Source organism: Micropterus salmoides, unplaced genomic scaffold, assembly GCF_014851395.1.
Source record: "Micropterus salmoides isolate LMB-PRFRI ecotype aquatic unplaced genomic scaffold, ASM1485139v1 Ms_hic_scaffold_4, whole genome shotgun sequence".
NCBI lineage: Eukaryota > Metazoa > Chordata > Actinopteri > Centrarchiformes > Centrarchidae > Micropterus > Micropterus salmoides.
In genome coordinates, this window is record NW_024043372.1 from 38,343,283 (window position 1) to 38,366,435 (window position 23,153).

At 40.9% G+C, this 23,153-nt stretch overlaps 1 protein-coding gene across 2 annotated transcripts in view; it reads right to left on the reverse strand.

Moving 5' to 3' along the window:
• epha8 (eph receptor A8) overlaps window positions 1–23,153 on the reverse strand; it is a 119,240-nt gene that overhangs the window by 65,721 nt on the left and 30,366 nt on the right. For both annotated transcript variants that reach the window (XM_038697778.1, XM_038697777.1), the window contains exons 3-4: window positions 4,356–4,409; window positions 2,003–2,146 (exon numbers count right to left, since the gene is read on the reverse strand). In XM_038697778.1, coding sequence (XP_038553706.1) covers window positions 2,003–2,146; window positions 4,356–4,409 — 198 coding nt within the window. The remainder of the gene's footprint in view (window positions 1–2,002; window positions 2,147–4,355; window positions 4,410–23,153) is intronic.

Sequence of the window (23,153 nt, forward strand, 5' to 3'; positions counted from 1 at the left end):
AGCTGCCTCTTATGCCAACATTTTTTCTTCTTAATTCTTATTTTTTCAGCATCACACATTTCTTTTCCCTCTTTCACTCTCTTCTCCACATTTACCGGCTCTGTTGAGCCTATCACACAGCCCTTCTGCCCCGATGAAATGTTTGGAGATTAAACTCACTCGTACATCCCCTCCATATTAAAAGTATTGGTTTGGCCGAGTCACACACACAGACAGCTTTCGCTTCAGGTCTGCTCCCGAACGCCGCAATGGCCAGTCCGCCCCTGCTCATAGTCCATCAATGCAAAGTTGTTAGCTACGTAAAATAGATAATAGATCAGAAACTAAACTGGCATCTCCTTCTGGCATGTTTAATGGTTATTGTAGGTATCAAACTGCTTCCTTGAAAACCAAAGTGGATTACAATCAGATTTCATGAGATTGATCACAAAAGTAAATGGCGCCTATTTTGTTTTCACCTGAATTTAACAACTTTAGCAACAGTATTTCATTAGGCCAGCACTGTATTTAGATTCAGTTAGTAAGGCAAACTCACAAACTGAGCTAGTGCAATTTAAAAAGAAGTATTGATGTGTAGCCTGCCGCACTGACACCCTGCAATCAATATCTAACTGAGACCATGCAAATGTCCATGAGTTACGTCTTCATTTGTACTTTGTTTTTTATATGTAGCTGTGACCGAACCCTTAAAAGAGCACTCCACTGATTTAGCATAGCACTCCTATAACATTGTCAATATGGACAGTTTAACGCAACTCTGTCACCAACAGTTCAGATTAACTTTTGTAACTAGGTTCGGGAAACAAAGACCCCGCCTTGAACACATCTTACACAAAAGTATTTATGCCCTCTTTCCCAATAATGTTCCTCCCCTTGCAGACCTCCTCTATATATTTATTGCCATGATCTCTGTTAGTGAATCAGAGATTTGTATACAGCACCACCACTCAGCCTTGCTGCGAATTTTTATCAGTGGCCAACCATGATCCTGCAGTAAAAAAGTCCAAAAAACATTTTCCCATAGATCAACTTTATAAAAACTGAAACTTTTAAATAGACACATGGAAATGCAAACACGCTTAATTATTATGCTTAGTATTATGCATTTTTAAACCATGAGGGGTTTATATTTGTAAAAGCATAGAAAAGGGATGTTTGTGCGCGTGACATCCCAAAGTTTGGGCCAAGCCGGCGGTAATGCGAGTAGACAAACAGTATGGAGGTAAGCTCACTCCTTTCCACACCAACAGATTTCACACTGAACACAAACATTCCCATAGATGAAAAAAGCATGCTTTGTATTTGCTATTGTTTGCTCATGGCACTAACTTCACTGAGATCCAACAGGTTTTTGATATTTAGGGTTCTTCAGATTGATGAAAAGTTATGCAGTCATCATAACAACACATAAATATTTAACTTGTTGAAGACTAAATTATACCCAAACGTCACAAGAACAGGCCTTTTCGACTGTTTTCGGTCAGTTTCACATCTATTTCCCCAAAAGATTTGTTGGTCTATATTTGGTCATTCAAATGAACTCACCTCCCAGCCTTAGCTGCTAAAGGTTCTCATTGTCTCACCTTTCAGATGGTGATAATTATTTGTGATAATAAACGTACTGCAAGGCTTTGCTAAAGTTTTAGCATGCACACCTCAGAGCTTTCTACCAGACACAGACACTGATTTTTGGTACCATTGTTCTTTTCCCACATTAGGTAAAGTTAGCAGTCTGTCAAACTCCCAAAAGTCTCAAAAGTCCTTGAAAGGAAAAGTATAGTTTCCTAATTACGTTTATATTCATTTTGAATCTTTGAACTCTGTGTAGACTGTAGACTTCATCTCAGACTGTGATTTTTAAATGCTAACTATATACTCTAACAGAGTACAAGTGCATTTAAGCCCTATTTTGTACAGCCATATCTTTCTCCCACACAGTTTTAGCTTAATTCCCACTCTCTCCCTCCACTAGCTTACCCTCTCCTTCTTGTCTGAGTGTTACCTTGCAGGTGCCCAGTACTCCAGGCATGCTGTTGCAGTCTCTCAGGGTGAACTTGACCTCGATGTAGATCCTCCTTGCTCCTTCTCGAGGGATCCAGGCCGTCCTCAGCCAGTTGTTCTGGCTGGGGCTCATCACGTTACAGACCTGATTTAGAGTAAGTGTTATGATCAGCAACATGCTGTACTGTATCATCAAGAAAAACAAACATTGCGGCTATATGTGGTTTATTTTCTCCTTAGATTTTTGGAGTGATGTCATTCGCCCGTCCTGCAGCTGGTAGTTGCTCTTCACAGCAGCTAATATGTATTTAGATGATTAAGCCTAAGCTGACATTAAGACAAACCTGCACTGGTAGACGAGTTGAAATGGGTTGAAATCAGAAGTGTTTCCTGGTTCGTGCCATTCAGCAGTTCAATATATTTTTCACCAAACTCAACCCAGTGTCACGCAATGGAAAATGTGGCGTAAGTGGTGGACGTAGATATATGTGTGTGTGTCTTATGTTTTTATGTTTCTGCCGGGATTTTAATGTGCACAGATGGGGGAAGAGAAACATTTTGAAGAATAAGACTTGGTTTAGGGTTCAGGTTAGAATTAGGGTACAGGTTAAGGTTAAGGTTAAGGTTGTCATCTGATGTAGATGTGAGGGTTAAGTTACGGCAAGAATCCACTGACTCCGGCTACGGCGCATTACGGCCGTGCCACGTTTTCGATCCATCCTCAGCGCAGCGTCAAAGTCCACTGCAAACATCAGCAGCAGAGCGTGCAGCCTGCCCCACGTTATTGACTTGTTAATGACTGACTGATTTAATTTGTCAGTTTTGTGCTTCTGCTACCTTCTTCACAGCTCTATGTGCCCCCCTTTCGTTACGTCAACTTCAGGCTGCCTATCCCACAAGGAAGGAGCCTTTCAGAATAAGAGCATTTTGCCTGCCTGATTTTGCTGACATGTTTAGATTTTGTTGATTTGGTAATCAGTGCTTGCTTTTTGTGCTTCTACTATGATTAAGTAGGCTCCGCAGTTAAATTATTTCTTTTTGTGTCAGTTTTAACCATGTTTATTGTTGTTTTACGATCAGAAGTCTCTATGCCGTTCTGTGTCTGACTTCCTGCCTGGTTGAATCTGCTCTGTGCTGCTTGAAGTTTTTTCACACGGGAAGCGACACTCCGCCTGTGTAGCCAGGTGACTACAGGCGGAGTGTCGTATTATATTATATATATTATTCATATCCATATAGCTGATAAATCTAGTCAAACGCCTTGCTGTTAATGTCATAATAACTGTTCAGTGAAGTCACCGACGGCGAGGATCAGTCTCTCATCCATCTTTTTGTTCTGTGCGTTGCATAGAGAAAGTTCAAGTCAATTCAACTTTGGCAGGGCCTGTCGCAGTGCCCCCGTCTCCCTTCCTACACGCTCGCCTCTGATTGAAAATGAATTTAGAGGCGCCATGTGAAAAGGCCTTGACGCGGCTTGCGTCAAAAATAGACCTGCTACCTATTCTCTGCAGAGCAGAGAGCTGCTTCTGGGACGCACTGTGGCCGCTTCTGCTGGACTCACAAGCATTGACTATAATATCCGCGATTAGCTTCGACAACTGCGCCGTAGCCGTAACGCGCCGTAGCCGTAATGCGCCGTAGCCGGAGTCAGTGGATTGTAGGGGTTAGTGTAAGGGGCTATGGAAAGCATTATGTCAATAACATTTCCCCAGGAGGAAAGATGAACAAACGTGTGTGTGTGTGTGTGTGTGTGACTCATTACAAACCATTACAGTTTTATAACCCTTTAATGAAACGCTAAATCATCAGTTAATCGAGTGTTTTCCTCACCAGAGTGTTTCTATAATCCTGGCTATGGTGCTGGCTACCATGTGTGACATAATTATAGCCAAAAACTGCTGCAGAAATGAGTGGCCGCACACCAGTGTCGTTATCCAGGATTTGAGATGGGATTTCTCACCAAATCTACTCTTCTTGTTACCGTGGAAAGAAACACTTTTTAACCATGTGTGTTCATGTGAGCTAAAGACTATCACATGTAAAGAAACAAAACCACCTTCTCAAAACCACAACTCTCATAAATCCTTAAGTAAAACTTTGACCACTGAATAAAGTTGTCTCAACTTTGGTACACCAGCAGGAATTAATCTTGATTTATTTTATTTAATTAAAGTTATTACCATGTAATCTAGCAAACACAAAAAAATAACTGGTGATTATCCACAGCTTGTGTTTTAAAATCAAACATAATTTACGTTAAAAAACAGTTTTCCTTAGACCAAAGTGAAATTTTCTTATAAAAATCTCTTTTAATAAAACATTCCACCCAAACGCATGCTGAGAAGATTACACACCTGGTATGTGTGGATAGGACTGAAGTACTCATCCATCTCATTAATGGCATCCCACTGTGCAGGGAGAAAGAGAGAGGGAAACATTATTGGGTCAGTCACATGTTCACACGTCTCCACGTTTTTCAGATTCATAGGCAGCTGCTGTCTGTATTTCCCACAGGGTCATCCGCACCATCGGAAGATTTTTAGCTTTGACTTCAAATAAAGCACATGACGACTCCTGTCAGGCTAGTTTGGCAGGTGTATGGTCTGCTATATTTAAATTTTAAATAAGACAAGCATTATGGTTAAGTTTCCAGATAATTGGTGGTGATAAACTTCATTATGTGTATAACTGAGCTGGAGTGATGCACACTTTGACAGTCAAAAAGAAACTGTAGAGATAATAATAATATTTGCATGAGGTTAAAAAATCCCCTTCACATTCTTTGTCTAAAAGCTTCATTTTAAAATCTCTGGCATTCTGCTGAGCAACAGTTATCACATGCAGTCATGTGTTCAACATTTCAGCGTGTTGGATATCACTACATGTAATTCCAACAGGATACATTTTCCTTTAATGAGATGCCCCTCATGTATGTGATTTACACTGTTTACTGAATGCCGCCAGCACCTACTACTGTAGCTCCAGCGCCAGGAGGAAACTCAATCTCAGGGAGAAGACTGTTCCACGCCTGCTCTGTGGATATTGTAAGGAGATATGAGCTGTTCTCCAAAAGACCTCTATCTGTAGATGGGGAACCCAGAAAATACCCAGATTTCATGTAGTAGGCCGCAGAGGAAGGTTACGTTTAAAATTCAGATGTATTTGAATCCATCAGTGTGTATCTACGCTGGCACACTGATGCAGTTTAGGACAAGATGATTGAAAACAATGTGCCTACCCAACATACCAGTCAGTCTATTTTAGCTCATTTACTCACAAACAGTACACATGTAAACAAAGCATTTACATATTGCATGGATTTGCCTTTCATTTTACAAAGACAGACTTGAAACACTTTAACTGTCAAGTCCTACATAAAAAGTCAAATCAATCAATCTGAAATTGTCTAGTACTTTACATTTATGTCCAAATTCCTGCAGAACTAATGAAGTTGTCGTGGTTAACAGTCTTAATGGACAACCTGGTTAAAAACCTGTGTAACGTCTGGACAGCTGACTGCGGCACAGAAACACATTACACATTCTACTTATGGTTGTCATTGTCAGTGCAAATCCAGTTGCACAGTTATATGGTACATTAGAAGTAACCCTCCACAGCTCAGTCATAGAGGAAATAAGCATGTTCTGTCAACTGGTTTATTCATGGTAACATGAAGACTCAATTGCACAGTGTAAGAAGTTCATGCAAACAGCTTAACCCAAACTGCAGGGGCTCGATAAGAGGATTCCTTCCTTCCCTACTTCTGTTGAAACAGGACAACAATAGGATATTAGTTAGTATGAGAAATAAAGATTGATTTTACAAAAGGGGAGCTGAGGTGTGTATATATATACAGTGAATTTCCCACTGTGGGATCAATAAAGTCTATTTTATGTTGCTCAGCTGGTAGGCTATCTAGCATTACCAGTCATTGACACAGCTGGAGTGCTTGGGGCCACAGTGTTTACAGAATGTTATTGTTCATCAGTGTGGATACTCACATCGTCTTAAGATGGGAGGAGGCAGCTGGTTGCCCAAAATCACATTTGATTGGATAACATTGTGTATAGTCCCCCAAGTGGAGGTCATCGTCATATTTCAGCGTTTAAATGTAAAAGAAACTAGGTTCATCTAAATTACTCAGAAATGCTGATTTTTACATATATATGGCATATACCAAGAGATAACAGAACCATTACTCGGAAAATGTACATAATAATATAACTTCAAGCGTGCCTGAAGGATGGAAAAACCTGGATGACCTACAATTTTTTGAAACCAAAGTTATTGTACTTGGCCCCAAACACCCCTGAGATGCATTATCTAAATACATAGTTACTCTGGATGGCATTGCCCTGACCTCCAGCACCACCGTGAGGAATCTTGAAGTTATCTTTGATCAAGACATGTCCTTTACAGGTCCAGTGTGTAATATTTAGGAGGATCTATTGACAGAATTGCAATATAATATGTTTTTATTTCCTTAAAATGAGCTATTTCTATCTACATACATAGTGGGTCCTCTTACATGGAAGTCGCCATGATGCCCCATCATGTTTCTTCAATAGCCCAAATGGACAAACTACTCTATATTAATGCATGTTACTACAGTAACTCCACTTCTTCCCTCTCCCGTAGTCTTGTGCTTTCTCATCCCTCTTCTCTCTCCTTCTGTCGCTTTCTGCAGGTGGCTCCTGAGCTGTGGAGTCTGGATCTGTGGTTGCGGGCTTCCTGCTGCCTCCATATTCCTGCTTAGTCCTATTAAAATATTATTATCATTAATATTATTATCAATAATTAGTACTATTATTAATATTGATTGAATTGAATACTGATGTCTTTAACACTACTACCTTTACTGTTGTTTTACATTTCTTTGTGGATATTGCACTGGGCTACTCTCTCTCTCTCTCTTTTTTTCTCTCTTTTTTTCTTTCTGGCGGGTCTCTAAATGCAATCAATAAAGATATTAAATTACACAACAGATGTTGACTTAAACCCACCCTGCTTCCCCAATCAAATCAGCCAACAAAAAGTCTTAGCTGCTTTAATTTTGACCACCTTTTTTGGGGCGTGCAATACAAATCACATGAGCACCCCTTTGAGACAGTTGCCATTTAATTGTGTTTTTAAGGTGTGGAAGAAAGGAAGACCCCCAAACCAGCATTTTATCTAAGGTCCCAAAAACACTAAGGCTGTGTGTTAATGTAAAGCAGGCCGCTGCAGGAAAACAGAATGGCAGTCATCTCCTGGATGAAAAAAGCAATAATGAAAAAGGAATATCTCAGTGGATGTAAACAGAACCAGTGACTCATTCTGTGCCAAACTATATGGCTTCCTCCTCTACCAAGAGAAAAGCAATTCTCTCAGTCTCCCTCCTTCTGATGGGCTGCAGCGAGGATTACGGGTGAAGGTGTACTCGGTACTAAAAATTGTTATTCATCACATTAAAATCTGGTGCTCTCTCGAATCATGGTCACAATACATTTCAACCTCCAACAATATACTGCATTGATTATTTCGTTTCAGTGTAAGCATAGCCAATTTGTGTGCATGTATAAATGAATATGTGCATATGTGTTTAACCCCGATGACACCCGTGATCCTCCTGGGCTGTGGATCCTCGTGCGAGTGGTGGGGTAATTGAAAGGGAAAGTGTCAACCCCGGGAAGCTTTGGGCCACGGCCAGCTGAACTCGACCACGGATAACTCGACTGGGCTTTGCATGGAAGCCCTCCAACCACTCTCCTCAGCCCCAACTCTGCCTGCCCTCCCATCCCCCCCACTTCCCCAACACACACACTCCCCTAAGCACCACCAGCCAAAAACCACTGGGATAATTAAGATGTAGGAAGTCTCACCCATCTCGCCCTTCCCTCTTTTCCACATCCTCTCATCTTTATCAGCTAAATTGAAACCGTCCTTGAACTTGTGAAGACCTCGGCTAATTAGTGGGGTGTATAACCTCTCTATCTCCCTCATTATTCCCGTCTTGCCATCGCTGCACTCTCAATCTCTCATTTTTTTCTCTTTCCTGGCAAAGATTTTTCCTCCTTGTAATGTTGTCCAGGAGTGAAAAATCCCAGCGTCTGAAGGCAGATTGTCAGGAGGTTGAGAGCTGTACGGCGATCGAGGAGGGGATGAGATTGGTTGAGATTGGCTGTTTAAGTCATGATGTAAATAATGGAAATCTTTTATGCTTCTCCTCAGTAGACGGACAAGGAGGAAAAGAAGTCAGAGAGATTCAGCAGGGCATGTTTATCTTCTGAGAGAGCGATAAGAGAGTTTCATATCGTGACAACAACAGAAACACAGTGCTTTACAGAGCGACTGGCTGACAATGCTGTGCGGGTGTGCACATATATGTGTGTCTGTCAGACAGACAGAGAGAGAGAGTAAAGTACAACAGAGAGAGAGAGAGAGAGAGGAGAAATTAATTGGCTGTAAATTGCACATCTGTTTCCTGCCTGTCAACCCATCGGATCTCTCATCAGGAGAAATCAATTGTGGCAGACAGAGAGCAAAACTTATTCCTCGCACACACATACATAATCACAACAATGTATCACATATGCAAATACAGTGCAGGTACACACAAGTGTATGAAAATACAAGTCTATCAACTATACATACACATAATAAATGTCCCTGAATACATTAGTCAAACGCTGGATGTTTCAAAACTGACTTGCCTTGTACAGCCTTGCAATTAGTTGTGTGAATTATTAATCAGCATAAATACAAGGGACCAACAAAATAATTTACATTTTACCACAAGGTCCACTTACTGGAAGTTTTCTGGGGCTTTCAGCCATATCTCACAGCCTCATTTTTCAAAACAAAGCAAACACAAATCTCCTACATCTCATTACACTAAGCTTTGGCTAAGATTTTTAACCACAAAGTGTGTAAATCACACATGTCAAACCAAAACTCTAATAACTCATTCTGTAAGATTACATTTTTGGAGTTAAGGGTGCCCTGCACAGTTATGTTATGTTCCTTAGCAAAAAGAATTATGCAGTGTTTCCCACAGGATTTAAAGAGACTATAGTGGGTGGACCTCTGACCCTCTCGGGGGGTCTGGGGGCATGCCACTCCGGAATGAAATTTTGGACATTTTAAAGTCAAATGCATTCATTTGGTGCAATATTAAAAAGCCCACTGAGAACTTTGCACTCTTGTAAACAATGTTGTGCTCTAGTAAACTATTTGATCATGAACCCATTGTAGAGCTATAAATGGTGATGAAACAGCAACAAAAGTCAACAAATTAACACCTATTACAACACTAATACTGTGTTTGACCCCCTTTCGCCTTCAGAACTGCCTTAATTCTACGTGGCATTGATTCAACAAGGTGCTGAAAGCATTCTTTAGAAATGTTGGCCCATATTGATGGATAGCATCTTGCAGTTGATGGAGATTTGTGGGATGCACATCCAGGGCACGAAGCTCCCGTTCCACCACATCCCAAAGATGCTCTATTGGGTTGAGATCTGGTGACTGTGGGGGCCATTTTAGTACAGTGAACTCATTGTCATGTTCAAGAAACCAATTTGAAATGATTGGAGCTTTGTGACATGGTGCATTATCCTGCTGGAAGTAGCCATCAGAGGATGGGTACATGGTGGCCATAAAGGGATGGACATGGTCAGAAACAATGCTCAGGTAGGCCGTGGCATTTAAACGATGCCCAATTGGCACTAAGGGGCCTAAAGTGTGCCAAGAAAACATCCCCCACACCATTACACCACCACCACCAGCCTGCACAGTGGTAACAAGGCATGATGGATCCATGTTCTCATTCTGTTTACGCCAAATTCTGACTCTACCATCTGAATGTCTCAACAGAAATCGAGACTCATCAGACCAGGCAACATTTTTCCAGTCTTCAACTGTCCAATTTTGGTGAGCTCTTGCAAATTGTAGCCTCTTTTTCCTATTTGTAGTGGAGATGAGTGGTACCCGGTGGGGTCTTCTGCTGTTGTAGCCCATCCGCCTCAAGGTTGTGCGTGTTGTGGCTTCACAAATGCTTTGCTGCATACCTCGGTTGTAACGAGTGGTTATTTCAGTCAAAGTTGCTCTTCTATCAGCTTGAATCAGTCGGCCCATTCTCCTCTGACCTCTAGCATCAACAAGGCATTTTCGCCCACAGGACTGCCGCATACTGGATGTTTTTCCCTTTTCACACCATTCTTTGTAAACCCTAGAAATGGTTGTGCGTGAAAATCCCAGTAACTGAGCAGATTGTGAAATACTCAGACCGGCCCGCCTGGCACCAACAACCATGCCACGCTCAAAATTGCTTAAATCACCTTTCTTTCCCATTCTGACATTCAGTTTGGAGTTCAGGAGATTGTCTTGACCAGGACCACACCCCTAAATGCATTGAAGCAACTGCCATGTGATTGGTTGATTAGATAATTGCATTAATGAGAAATTGAACAGGTGTTCCTAATAATCCTTTAGGTGAGTGTATTTAATGTTTTTCCAGCAAACCTAAATCAAAGAATAGAAAATAGAGTAAGTAATTTCCCCTACATTTTATTGTTGTTATGTTGTTTTACTTTTAATGGACACATGTAATATGTTTTATACTTTCTGTGAATTTAATCCAATTAATCTTATTTCCATGCTGTACCTTATTTTGAAAACCGGACGTTGTCACATGTGTATCTTCACGCTAAATTCATCAAGTCCAACCCAGTTTGATAAATAATGTTGTATGTTTTTCTCGTACGGCGCAACACGAAGACTTCACAGCCTCTCTTCAGGTAGGACTCTCATGCTGCAACACTTGTCTTTGTAAAGAGAGAAACTGACAGGATGAAGTCGGTAACCTGCCTGTCAGCTCGCACTGGTCCGTTTCAGTGGATTTACCATAAAGGCTTGAATACGTGTGCACTCCAAATTTAAGCGCGGCTAGCTTAATCGCCTTCTCTCTCTTCTCTTTTGACAGAAACAGACTGTTAACGTTACTGCAGTTACCTGTTACCGCAGTTACCTGTCTCGAGTCAGATGCCAAAGTGTGTGAGTGCGTGAGCATACAGCCGCGCCCGCAAAACACAACATTAGAGGTCTGAAATGTGATTATGAGATGTGTAAAAATATTTTCAGCTCATTTTGAAACTGGCAGAGCAAATTAGACTGTGGCGGGCCGCCATGGTCTCATTAATTAATGGGAAACACTGCATTATGTTTATCCTTGACACCTATAATGGTGAACATGTTTCCATCCTCATAAATTATTTGCAAAGTGGATTTTTCTGAATATTACATTAGGGGCGTATGACTTCATGTGGCGTTGCGCAGCGCTGACTTAACGGCTGCAGGCGCCTGAGTCCGACAACCACAGTTGCTTTTCTCCGGCTGCACAAAGTCGGAACCACACTTTTGTCTGATCTTGCAGCATTTGCGAAGAAAAATGCCTCAAGATCAGACATTGATCTCAGCTCACAGTAAGCTTATGCAGATAGAATGTGTCTAACTTGTCTGCAGTCGCCTGCAGCTCACATTAGACTATAAAGTCGATGAAAGTCAGCCGCAGTCATCTTGAACGCACCTATTGTCTACATCCATGTTTGTAGTTTTCTTCTTCACTGCCTTTTGTTGGAGTATTGTCACACAACCTGCTGTGTTACTGCCCCCCCGGCTTATCACCTGTGTGGTCATGCACAAGATACAAACTAAATAGGGATCCAGTCATCAATGTGTTGCTCCATAGCACTACTTGTGGTCAAAAAAAAGGATACATTACACTGTTTTGTCAAAATTAAATGTATCATATTATAAATAAAAATCTAAAATTATATTTTCAATAAGATTTCAAGTTTTAGGCACAAAAACAAGTTCAAGGAAAGATCATGGTTTCGGTCGTTATGATTAGGGGAGATCTGAGTTTAAGTTTAAGTCACTGTTTTGAAAAGCAGTATAAGGGGGCAGTAAACAGACAGGAGAGAGTGGTGATAAGAGAGAGTGGAAGATAAGTGTTGTGACTCAGTCCACTGATCCACCAGAATGCCCCGAGTGAACTGATATTATACTGATATCATCACTATCTTCATTACATAAAATTCAAACAAAGACAAAATCTTTAAATCCAGCCTTCTTCTCATTTATTGCTAATTGTGTTTCAGCCGGGACGTTCTGGGGTCACACGGTCACCACTCAGCCTCTTTTGACTCTTTGTACCAGTTAATACACGTCTGATCCACGTTCCTCGATTTCTGTGATTCTCCACGCTCCCTTTCTCTCTTTAATCTCAGTCTCTTTTGTTTTATTCAGCCCACTTAGTGTTTCCACTTACACAAAGAAGTTGCCATCTCAGTTGCCTGGAGATCAGAGAAGCTGTTGTTAAGCAGAATGAGTCGCCTCTATGGCTTGTAGCTTGAAGCTTCTGTATCTTGGGGTCTACGCTCGTACGAGACTGGGGCCCTGTAGCATGAAATCAATTTCATTCTATTCATAATATATGATATGAAAGAGAGAGAATGCCAAAAATGATGAAAGCAAGACTGAAAGATTGATTAACAAATATAGAGAGACGACTGGTTGAAAAGAGAGATGATTATGTGCTGCTGGTGTGAGGGACAACAGAAAAGGAGTTGCCTGTTTAAGACTCTGTTCATCATTGTTGTTTCTGAGGAAGCTGGCAAGGCAACATAAAAACACAGATTCTTGCAGGGATTCTGGTGTGCTGACCAACTTACGTCCATATATATACCTGTATGTACCTATATGTTACAATTCTAACAAGACTAGCCTCAAGACTTTCCAGACCACACAAACAAACAAACTACTGATGCAGACGCACGAGTTACAGTGTGATTGTTCTTATTAACAACCTTCACTGTCCTCTATTTGTCTTATCCTACAGAAGCCACATACTGACATCAGTAATTTACACATCATTTTAATTATGTCTATTTTTAATAGATTATCACCAATGTTGATAACACTGCACCAACCAATCTGACTTTTACCTTTCAAACTTCCTGTGCATACTTAAACTTCACTTTTATTTTGACTGCTCTTGAGAAAATCAATTCCAAACTTAAACAGTAATATTAAATCATGTATGATTGACAGATTTTAAACCAATGTGACAGCTGTTGAAAACTTACTAAGCCGAACATCTGCTTGTCGAGTATTTGAATTTGTTTCATATACATGTTTAAAATCGAGGGGTGGGTGTGTGGAGCTGACTAATTGGTTCCTGGCTTTTATGTAAACAAACAATATGTCTCTTAGGCTGCACTATAGTTTCAGAAATGATCAGTTTAGGTTGATGTACTGTATATTCTTCCTGAAATGAAATGAAAATAGTTCCTCATAGCAATGATGTTTGGGGCATTTAATGGTGCTGGAAACCACTAAATGTCTTTCCTAATACATTTTGGGGAAACATAATGGCTACCTGGATTATATTCGTTCCAGTCCACAGAGTGCTAGGTTCAGCCAGAAGGAGGCTGGCGGTTTTCAGGTCTTCGTTCTGCATCCTACCTGTGGTTGCAGTTTGGAGATTTAAGAGCTTAGAAGAATTGATTTTAAAATACTGCTGTTGGTTTATAAAGAACTGAATGTTTTAGGGCCAAAATACATTTGTGATTTTCTGCAACATTGTGGACTATCCAGACCTCTCAGGTGGTCTGGGACAGGTCTGCTTTCTGTCTGTAATTGAATATTTTTTTATTTTGCCGTATGTTGCTTTTTATCTAAAGCTCCAAATTGCCTTTTTTTTTTTTTTTTAAATGTGCTATACAAATAAACTTTCCTTGATGTGCTGTTCATGGTGGCATCAGATGAGAAACGAGGAAATGGACAAGTGACATATTTTGTCATTTAATTTAAAGGACTTGTTACATTCCTAACTAATTATCCAGTCTGCTGGAACTGAGCTGGAATGCAAATTAATGGGATGTTGAAACCTGCAAGGTTTTAAACTGAAGAGCACATCAGCAAGTGTCATGAGGCTCATTTCCAAAAGAAATGTGTATTATTGTAAATAAATGTGTATTATTATAAATATTACTACTATTATTATATTATTATTCATCGTAGATGTGTTAATAATCATACCTGTGGTTCTTTCTTGACCTTAGAAAAAATAGAAGTAGTTCATGGAGGCAGATGTGTTGTCATTTGAGTAAGTAATGGATGAAGGTCATATGGTTGTGAAAGATTTGGAAAGAGTTAGTAAGTGGTCACTGAATCTAATTTCTAAGGTCAGTAACTAACTTTGATGCTTAACTTCAGCCAACACAGACAGGAAGTCCTAAAAGCCCTGTGGATGAAGACAGCGACTCCTGCGATGAACGCAGTGGGATACAGTTGGAAGCTCCAGTAAACGCCAGTAAGTGCACCTTGACTTGTACTTGTTTTGTCATACTGCTAAAGGATTTTATATGAGAATGTATTACTATTGTTTGATTAATTTACCTCTGACTTCAGCATGTAATGATCAGCTCATGCGATAATTACTGCCACTCTGTCTTACATTACAGCGCACAGAAGCTGCAGACAACACGTTTTAGAAGATGTGTCAAAAGAAATACAAGACGAAGACTGGTGTCTTCTTTGAAAGATCCAATTTCAGATTAGTATGTTTGGTGGAGGTTTCTTTAGAACTCATAGACAGAGAGAGAATGACAGAGAGGGAGGGATAGAAAGAGGATGATGAAGCTATAGAGAGTCTGTGGGGTGTGATGGCTGTGTAACACACAGTGTGTGTGTTTGCTGGTGGCATTTCCAGACTTAATGCTGGGCTCTATGTGAAGTAACAGGTCTGCATATTAACTCAGTGGAAATATCAGGTTCTGCCCAACACCTTTCTGCCTCTCATACTATCAGCCACACGACCAGAACAGACTTAATAACTTTGCTTCTGTGTGTGTGTGTCTGTGTGTGTGTGTGTGTGTGTGTGTGTGTGTGTGTCTGTGTGTGTGTCTGTCTGTCTGTGGGCTCTTTGACAGCGATAACCTTTCTGGAAAAGGAGTGTTAATTGCACTGGTCTGGGATCAGTGGGGGAGAGGGTGCAACTCTGAGATGCAATTTTTACAGGAACGTGTGTGTGTGTGTGTGTGTGTTTGTGTGTGTGTGTGACATGAAAACATCTTAACAAAGAGTAATACAAAAATTTTTTAATAAAATGTACAAAAAGTGCAGCTTGTGTGTCTGTGTACGTGTGTGTGTTTGTGTGTGTGTGTGTGTGACATGAAAACATCTTAACAAAGAGTAATACAAATTTTTTTCTTTTTTTTTTCAGATTATCCACCTGCTTCACCTGGGGATGGTGGCCAAGAAATAGAGCTACGTGTATCTAGAGCAATCAACGTTTGATTGAAGATGGGGTTGTAACGTCAAACAGATCATCCCCGCTGCGCCCGTTAAGGCCAACAGCATAATAGAGCTGTCAAACTCTGTTGAGGCTGAGGTGGTCTGTCTGAGGACTGCAGCACTGGTCAGGAAATCAAACCTGGATCATGCTGGCTCCAGCTTCCTTTAGAGAAGATCTTTCAAATGAAGAGGCTACCATCCTCCAACCTGCCAGCATGCACACACACTCCTATGCTGGATTTACAGACACCACATCAGGCCCCTCCAGGGATCCAACACATGCAGCGCACCTTTGCCTTCACCTGGCATGTTGTTTAAGTGAGATAGTTGCAGACAGCTGCAGGAATATTCGCCCCACCATTAGCCAGCAGCAGCTGTGCTGCGTCGACCGTGCCGCTGTCTCATGAGAGCTTGTACGGCCAATTACACCACAGCGGACGGTCATCGGGAGGGCAGAAGAGGAAGTTCAAGAACTAGCTGAAGGTGTGTTAGGGAAGTGTGTAATCAGACCTGGAGGATGATCCTGCTGATAGCAGCAGAAAGACACCAGGAGAAACACCTCATAAACATTTGTTGGATTCTTACTCGAAAAAACATTTTTACAAATAAATTCAATATAATCACTTTAGGGATAAAAAATTATTTAGTGTAAGAAGTCCCAAATTGTGATTAAGATTAATAATAATAATAATAACAATAGTAACTACATGATACTGAAAAATAATAATAATAGACAAGACACTGTTATATACTGTTGTACATATTGCACTGCCTCAGTGTTTCCTTCCTTTGTTACCAACTGTTATATGACTTTTCTCTTTCACCCCCAAAACTTTAAATTGCATCTGCTCCTCTTTACAAAATCTGACTTAGACAGTTTATTTTCCTGTTAAATGATAAGAGAAAAACAATCAGTGTCGATGGTCGGCGTTCTCTTCAACCTTGCGGGATAAAGTCAGAGTAGAATGAACACTCCCACTCAGGGAAGTCCTCATTTATCATGTAAAATGACAGGGCAATTACCACAATAAAAAAATCATTTAAAAATGTGATGTGACCAGTGTCAGATTAAATGTAAATACTCTGTATTTGTATAGCGCCTTTCTAGTCTTTTCGACCACTCAAAGTGCTTTTACACTACATCTGCATTCACCAGTCACACACATTCATACACTGAGCCTAAGTGCTCAAACAGAAACTACATGCACACACTGGCGGAACAGCCACCAGGGGTAATTCAGGGTTCAGTGTCTTGCCCAAGGACACTTCGACACGCAGCGTGGAGGAGCCATGGATTGAACCTCCAACCTTCCGATTAAGAGGCAACCCACTCTATGAGCCACAGCCTGCTAAGATGGTCAGGGGTGCACTGCAGTGCTTCCATAAATAAATTTATACCTGCAAAACTGATTTTTTTCCTCTTGGGTGCAGAGGAAACAAGCTACGGACACAACACTGTCATATCGCCTTAAGTTAATGAGGTAAAGTGGTTAACAAACAGTTATGTATTTACACATCCAGCAGTCAAGGAGCAACATTATCCGTGATGTTTCTAACCACACACACTGAACACAAGTCCAATTTTCTTACTCTTTGTTTTGGTCTCCACCAGCTCCTGTGGAAAATATCTGGCACTTTAGCTGCTAAGTGCTCCTCTATGTTCACCAGCTAGCTGCAAATCTTCTGTGTGCAGTTTGGTGCTTAGCAGCTAGTTTACCATTTTAGAGCTTTTTCTCCTAAGACAGCTAAACAACAAGCTGAAAGTTGCTTTGAAGCTCTGTAGAGCTGATAAGAACTCTGTGTGGGTTTATTACTACAAGCAACACCTCTGACATAAGTCATGTGTTTGAAAGCTAAAATATTCCTTATAGTGACATAAGGGTTTCAAATGGCAGATCTCATCGTACAGGTGGTCACCATGAATGACTACTTTCACCCACTTGGAATTAATATTTTATAGAACTTTATCATAACTCCATAGTTGTGGTGGGAAGCAGCAGGCGTGCTATGTGTGCAGGTGTGAATGACAAATAGAGGCTGTTTTTCCCTCACTGTTGTCGGTCCAGCCCGCTCCACTGAGTGCTGCTGTTGACGGAGAAAGGTAACAGAGGTAATGGAGCAGACAGGTCAGCTTGTTAAGCCGCTTCAGGTTGTGATTGTCAATACATTTGGCTACAGTTTGCTATTTTAAATCATGATAGTAAAATAGAACAGGAGTTTACACTTGGTGAGAAGCCTAAAAATATAACTGTATCGCCATCCAGCTGTTCTACACAGCAGCCCACCGGCATAAAGCCTATAGGTACTAGTTTGGTCTTTTCACCCATCATATAGAACCCATCTTTAAGAATCAGCAGCGAAAGGCACTGTCAGATAGTACACATAGTAATATGCAAAATAAATGTGTGTGTGTGTGAGAGAGAGAGAGAGAAGAAGAGGGAGTTGGAGAAATAGTTAGTAATGGCAACAGACTGTGGGCTTTTGACACTTCTGCTCATCACTTGCTCATCCACATCATGGCTTCCACAGCACACGTTAATCATCACACACACACACACACACACACACACACACACACACTGTCCTGACAGCTGTATCGATTGTGGGGTGGCCGGTGGATGAACCTGTCATGGCCAACATAGATCGGACTGGAGGATAATGAAGTCTTCCTGCCCTATCTGACAAGCTCCAAGACAAAGTGAGAGAGAGAGACAGAGAGAGAGTAAGAGAGAGAAAACAGAGAAAGATGCTCCTGGGACAGCCCATGGGCATCCTAACCATTGCCTGAATAAATTGGAAGGAAAGAAGCCCCTTGAGCCGAAGACGTGATCTGTCATGATGTCATCTAAACGAGACTGGCATAGAGGGAGAGGTCAGGGTGCTAATAAAGACCTAACCCACACACACACACACACACACACACACACATCGATTGAACAGTGAGTACAAGCTGACAATCTTCCTGGAAACATTTTAATCTGGCTGTAACATGCCTACAGGGTTTCTGCTTTCCTCCCTCTCTTCTGCATCTCTTTCATTTTCCTCCCATCACTCCATCTTTCTAGGAGTACAGACTCAGACCGCGGTGATGTCTCTTTTTCTCCCTCACGTGAGTATTGTTCAGTGGCGAGCTGAAGTACAAGTCTGTTTCTCTGTTCTTTCTGACATCTTTACCCTGCCTATGGCACTCAGCACAAAGTTAACAAATATAAGTTTTAAATCCACTCTCCGCTCTCCTTGTAGCTCTGTTTTGGTCTCCACCGACTCCTGATGAATGTCTGTCTCAATAATGGCGGTACCGTCGTTCAGAGGATGACGGATGGCGCTGAAAGCAATATTTGGGAAAGGGGGGAGCTGAGGTGCTCTTTTGGGGGTGTTTGTCGAGGTGAAATTTTTAAGGTGAGTTTTCACCAAAGAGTCACAACAATGCAAGTTTAAACTTGCAAAAAACTGTGGTCTGCAACATTATAACCCACACGGTACTGCGACTGGGTGAGACAGCTTGTATCATAACTCTTCTTCACTTCAGTGTTTCTGTCAGACACTTAATTAGGCGCAGCTCCGTGCTGCCTTTAAAGGAACAGGAAGTCAGAGTATCATCTGTGAAAATGGACCCTCTCTTTCTTGGACCCTTTCTCTTAAAAGCAGCCTTTTCTCTGAGGAATACACCGTGAATGCCTTGTTATCGCAGTGTTTACACATTTACAAGGGGAATATTCAGACTTCCCCTGAAAGCAACTTTGCGTCCAGCATCCAGCACCTGATGCGACACCAGCAAGTGCCCTGATAAGTGGAGGCACAGCCAGTTTGTGTTCAAGCGGTAACATGACATGCAGAGTTTTAATCTAAAACATTAAAAACTGAGGCACATACTTGCTCTGTTTGGGTCTGTGAGCTGCACTTTATCAGAGGTGCTGAAGTTAACATGTAGGTTAGTTTTGTTCTGGTGAAAAGGTGCCACAATCACATTTAAAGAGGTAATTAAAAGCAATAACGAAAGCCTGAGAGCCTTACTGCATTATATTCTATTCTATTTTTATATTTTAAATTGTCATCTGCCACCTGAATTTTGTGTTTCCTTTTATATAAATAAACTAATTTCCACCAGAATGCAGGAAATTAAGTCTTTAATTCTCAAAATCTTCTTAGGGAGGACCAGCACACCACCACTTATTAAGTGCCATATCCAAGAAAACAGTATCTGGGTTCACACACAGTTTCTGGGAGGAACATTTATTTATTAATTAAATAATAATTATTCTTTGCGACACGACCCCAGATAAGTGGTTGAAGATGGATGGATGGATAATTACTATTCACGTGGCTTTTTTGTTCCCTGGGAAAGTAAAAAAAAAAATACTGTCATTCAATTATGTACTTTTTCATGTTTTTAAAAAACTATAGTAAAAACAACAATAGTAATATTAATCAACAATATTCAGGGTACGTCATTTTTGATGGGGGGCAGTAAGGGACCTGGATAATGAATGGACGGTGCTGGTCCAAAAAACGCTGTGCTAAAGTCTCCACTTTGTTCACCAGGTGTTTGCTAACTTTGTCTCTCGGCTGTTTGGTGCTGTACAGTTTGTTTGACCTTCTTTGCTAAATGAGGTTGATGAAGCTTAAAAACACTACACATAAAAGTGACCAACAGTGAGCAGAAAGATGCTATAACACTCCACAGAGCAGCATAGTCTGATGATTATCTAGAGTACGGTCTAGACCTGCTTTTTTATGAAAAGCGCTGTGAGATAACTGTTGTTGTGATTTGGCGCTATATAAATAAAATTGAATTGAATTGAATTGATTTGAATTATTCTCTGTGGCTTAATCACTATGAGCCACCTATTTCATTATACACACTTATATTATCCAATTTGACTATACAGATTGGTTCAGCTTTAAAGATACTATATGGTATGCCTAAATGCAAAGGGACTTAATCTGGCAAGGTTTTTTAAAAAAAAAAACCAATAATACAATTTTATAAAAAAACAGTTATTCTGAGCTGCAGTGAGGATATGTCTGTCCCGACCTCTGGCCCTCTGGCCTGGTCTGAAAATGACTTCACATTCAGGAAACTACACGCTGACAATTTGAATCCATCTTCCTCTAGTGTGGATTTGACGTTTCTTCCTCTTGTACTCCCTGTGGGCAACCTCTCTATCTATTTCTCATCCTCGTTCCCTCTCACCTTTGCCTCACTCGCTCGCTCACATTGACACGTGTGTCGCCTCCTGAACAATGTAAAAATAACATTACTGAACCTGCAGGATAACAGCAGGGCCAAGTTTAATGTATTTGTTATGTAACTGTACATTTGGCATGATATTGCAGAATCCAAACTTTGTGGGTCAAACACGGTACATAAACAAGTCTCTCTCAGCACTGAAGGTAGCAGCTTTGTGTGACCTAATCATCAGGCGACAGAAATCCTTTCCTTCCAGTGCAGTTGTATTTTCTCAACCTAAGACCATCAAAGAGCTGCTGCGGCCCGGAGCAGAGGGCATCTGAAAAACTGATGCTGCTGGCATGGCACATTCATAACACTGTAAACTGTCAGAATTGCACAAAAAATGACCTTATATGTGTACTCCATGAGAGAATGCATGTAAGTGTGTAAGAGTGAGAGTGTGAGAGAGTTAGGAACTGTCAAAACATCTATTTATCAAAGAACCCATGAGCTCTCAGTTATATTTTCCTCTCGTTTTCTCACATTACAGATATACTTTCTGAGGCACCTTGCGCATCAGTCACATTGTAAATAGTTAAAGAGCGGTTGCTATTGGTTGCTGTAATTGTTGCTTGTTTCCATACAGGAAAGAGAGATCCTTTCCTAAATTCAGCCAAGATTAAAGCTACTCAATATTTTAGTTTTAACAGCAGATTTGTTAAGTCTGAATAATGTGTAAGGTGTCACTTGTAGTTACAAACCCACAGAAAATGATTACCTACTCTGCATCTCAGCACAACTCAGCTCTATGTATTGTTTCAGTGTCTTTCAGCTTGTTGTTTGGTTTTGCGGCTGCCGTCAGCCATGTTTCCAGCACTAAACTGCAGACAGACAAAGTTAGCGACTGACTGGTGAACACAGTGGAGCATTTAGCTGCTAGAGCCACGTATTTATCTCAGAAGTGGAACCTTAACAGAGTTAAAAGGAGATTACTGGACTTTCATTTGGTGGTAGAGCGCAAAATAATTGCTAATGTTGCTCTGTGTCTGCTGAATGTGTTTATAGGTAACTGTGAATTTCGTCCCCCATCCTTTACAGTGAAGTCAACGGGATTTATTCACAGCCAGTATAGGGAATTTGGATAGCAGTAACAACAACCTATTTCATACATAGCATGTGAGTATTGTGTTGAAATATATATATGATATTTTTTTATCCTATTCTTAAACATCATCTCATTGTCATTTTAAAGTCCCTTTTTGCCTTAAGATGAAGTATACAGTAAATTTATACTTTAGCAAAGTTACTGAAAATGTTGTCTTCAGCAGTGCAAACAAACCATCAGACATACGTACTTTTCCCATTTCTGAAACCACTGAAAACATAAGCAGGCCCACAGCAATAAAGTGCAATAAAGAATCATTTTCAGTGCGTCATTATCGAGCTCAGAACATACCCAGTCTACAGTGGCACTTAGTGCGCCAAGGAACTCAAACCTCCCACATGCAGTTCCTTCAGTGACTTACTCATTCAGCTTGCTCTAACATCAAAGGGAAAATGTGCCATTTCTATATGAATTTTGTTTTTCCGAAACATTTAGAAATTTGAAATTACTACAATAATATAAAAATTATTTAAAAGCAACAATCTGCATCTCTGACTGTATTCCTATGAAATAAATGGACGAGAGTGAACTGAACTGTCATCTTCACCCTCACATGTAACAGTGTAGTTATTTCCCCCTGTAGGCTTATGCAACATTAAAAACAGCAGTAAAACAAAAACTGATAAGAACAAAACATCATCCAGCTTGTTTCACCTTCCTTGCCATTAAGCATAAGATGCATACCTTATGAAACCATAAAGTGCCACAAAGCTGAGCTCCAGCTCTAAATGCTTTCAATCAAACATTTCATGTGCAGGTGCTCAGAGTGAAAAAATGTCATCAAGTTAGGAGGGGATATTTTTGGCATTTTGAACCAATTAAATGAAGCACTATGGACTGGGTTTATGTAATCTAGATGTTATAACACAAGCCTGTCAGGACGGAGGAGACTCACGTCTCACGCTGATTTTACACAGAAGGAGTCATTTCTCTCAAAACTCTAATCCAATTCTCCTAGCTCTTTTCTCAGGACTTGAAAGACAATCCATCTGCTCCTCCTGGCCGACGTTCAATCACACCGCCTTCTGTTGTGTGGGCCGGAGGTGAGTTAAATGTTTCTACCACTTCACCGACAGCCGGGGGAGTCGGGGACACGGTGGCATCTCACTGCTATAAAGATCACGGCTGGAGTCCTAATTCATCACCCCAGGCAGCATCATGTGGCATTACAATATGCTAATGTAGCGACGCCGTGCCCCCACTGTCACCTCGGTCTCTTTCTTTCATCTTTCTCCCTCTTCCTTCCACCTCCCTCTCCTCTTCCTCCCCTTGGGGTCTAGGCTCCCCCTTTTGGGATTTGCTGCCAATGTGTGGAGAGGGCTGAAAGTGATGTCAGAGCTGATGTTGGAATTAGGTGAGCGCTCTGTGTAGATGTCAGGCTGCAACGGACGAACACGTAATTAGCCTGTGATGTCAGCTTTATAACAGGATCCCATTTAATAAACACAGGTTCCCCCTCAACTGGAACACCACCGC